The sequence below is a fragment of the Sesamum indicum genome, linkage group LG3, assembly GCF_000512975.1.
Source record: "Sesamum indicum cultivar Zhongzhi No. 13 linkage group LG3, S_indicum_v1.0, whole genome shotgun sequence".
NCBI lineage: Eukaryota > Viridiplantae > Streptophyta > Magnoliopsida > Lamiales > Pedaliaceae > Sesamum > Sesamum indicum.
The window spans coordinates 9,385,285-9,387,130 of NC_026147.1; the positions used below are offsets into that span (position 1 = coordinate 9,385,285).

At 46.0% G+C, this 1,846-nt stretch overlaps 1 protein-coding gene across 1 annotated transcript in view; it reads right to left on the reverse strand.

Moving 5' to 3' along the window:
- Window positions 1-1,634, reverse strand: part of LOC105157861 (exocyst complex component EXO70B1-like) — a 1,681-nt gene extending 47 nt beyond the window's left edge. The window contains exon 1 of the mRNA XM_011074356.1: window positions 43-1,634. Within this exon, the coding sequence (XP_011072658.1) occupies window positions 43-1,634 (1,592 nt within the window). The remainder of the gene's footprint in view (window positions 1-42) is intronic.

Genomic DNA, 1,846 nt, shown 5'->3' on the forward strand with positions numbered 1-1,846 from the left:
GAAATCCTCAGTTCCTCACGCAGCTGAGTATCAGGTACCAACCAGGTAGCTTGAGTTCTATGGACCTCCTCAAACATAGCATTGAAGGCCTTAAACCTCTCTCTCAGAGCACTTTTTGACACACCAGATGAAAAGCTTCCACTTACATGCAAACCCTCATCTCTCAAGCAATACAATACTCTCACCCAGGTTGCCCGCTGATAATTAGTTGCAGCCAAACGGAATTTTCCTGTTAACTTCCTCAAATAATCATCTCCAATCATTTCCCTCAGCTCAGGTGACCCTTTAATCTTTTGAACAATATAATGAACATTATTCATCATAAACAAATGAGCCAAGGAAGCATCCTTGTAATGCTTAGATTTACCATCCAAATTGAACTGCAAAATCACAATAATCCAGATCAAATGAAGCGCCAATGTTGAAGCCTGACCTTCAAACTCTGAAAAATCCATATCTGGCACAGTCGGATCACTTGAATATCTTGGCCCAGTCGATGGCTTTGACACGATCAATTCAATTAAAGTCTGCTTATAATCCGAAATCAAACTAATATAATTCATCACATATCTAGTCAAAGGATGAATTGTCCCTCCGGGAACTGGAACTTTTGAAGGTTCACGAAGCACTGCATTCTCAAATTCTGATAATATCCCTCTCGCTGCCTCAGCTAACCTAGACAATATCTCAACAGCCTGTACCCTAATCGACTCGCTTGATTTCGACTCGAAAACAGTCTCAATATCAGGCAACAAATCAGACAAAGCATCATGTAAATCCAATATCTTGAATAATTTCTCAGGCGATCGCCTACTAATGCTAATCGCTTCTGCGAAATTAAACAACTGAATAGCAGGACCTTTTATAGTTTCCATAAAACATGCATCATCAGCAGAATTTCCCAAACCTTCGAATATCTGCTCGCACAGCCTCCTTTCGCTCGCGAAGAGCACGCGAACGCATATCTTAGCGGCGCGTATCCAGCGCCGGATCTTCGTCTCCAGCGTCTCCCAGTCTAGCCTCTGAATATCACCAATGCTCAATTTCTCAACATTTAGCTTCTTCAGACTCGCGTCGACAGCAGACTTCCTCACACTGGCGTACACCTGAATACACTCGCGCAAGTATCCCGCAGCAATCATCCGTTCCGCTATGCAGCGAAGGTCGTAGACCGCGTCGCTGGGGATAAGATCTACTTCTCTTATGCTGCTAGTGGACTTGTAACAGCTGCTGGTGGTGCTGCTGTTGCTCTCCTGATGCTCGAACTGTTTGTCAAAGCTTGTATCCTCGATCTCCTCTTTCAACTCAAATTCCTGAGAGGTCAGCTCCGAGTTAGTTGACTCGGTGAGAGACTCGGCCTCGATAGGTGAAGTGTGCAAAAGGAGGATGTTGCGGAACTCGTCCTCTAGCCGAGCCATAGCGATCTGGAGAGTGGATGAGGCGGCAGAGGAGGAGGAGGAATCGGATAGCGTGGCAGAGGACATGGATTTCTGTAGCTCGTCCACGGCATCGAGATACCGGTCGATTTCGTGACGGTCACCGGTGAAGATCATTTTCTCCCGAGCGTCCTCGGAAGCAGTGGAGTCCCAGCGTAGTATTATTTTCTCGGCGGCGGTTGACTCCGGCGGTTCCATAGAAGGGTAACAGTGGAAAATAGTTTGCTCCTTTTTCTCTTTGGGTTGGGAAAGGGAGAAGTGAGGATGGTGATGAATATGAATATGATTGATGGAATTGGTGATGAAAGATCAATAGAAAAATGGAGGACTGGACCCGGACCCGGACCCGGACGTAGTACCGGGCTTCAATTCGGGTTCCGGATTTCTCGTGCTGTTTTTGTATACATGTA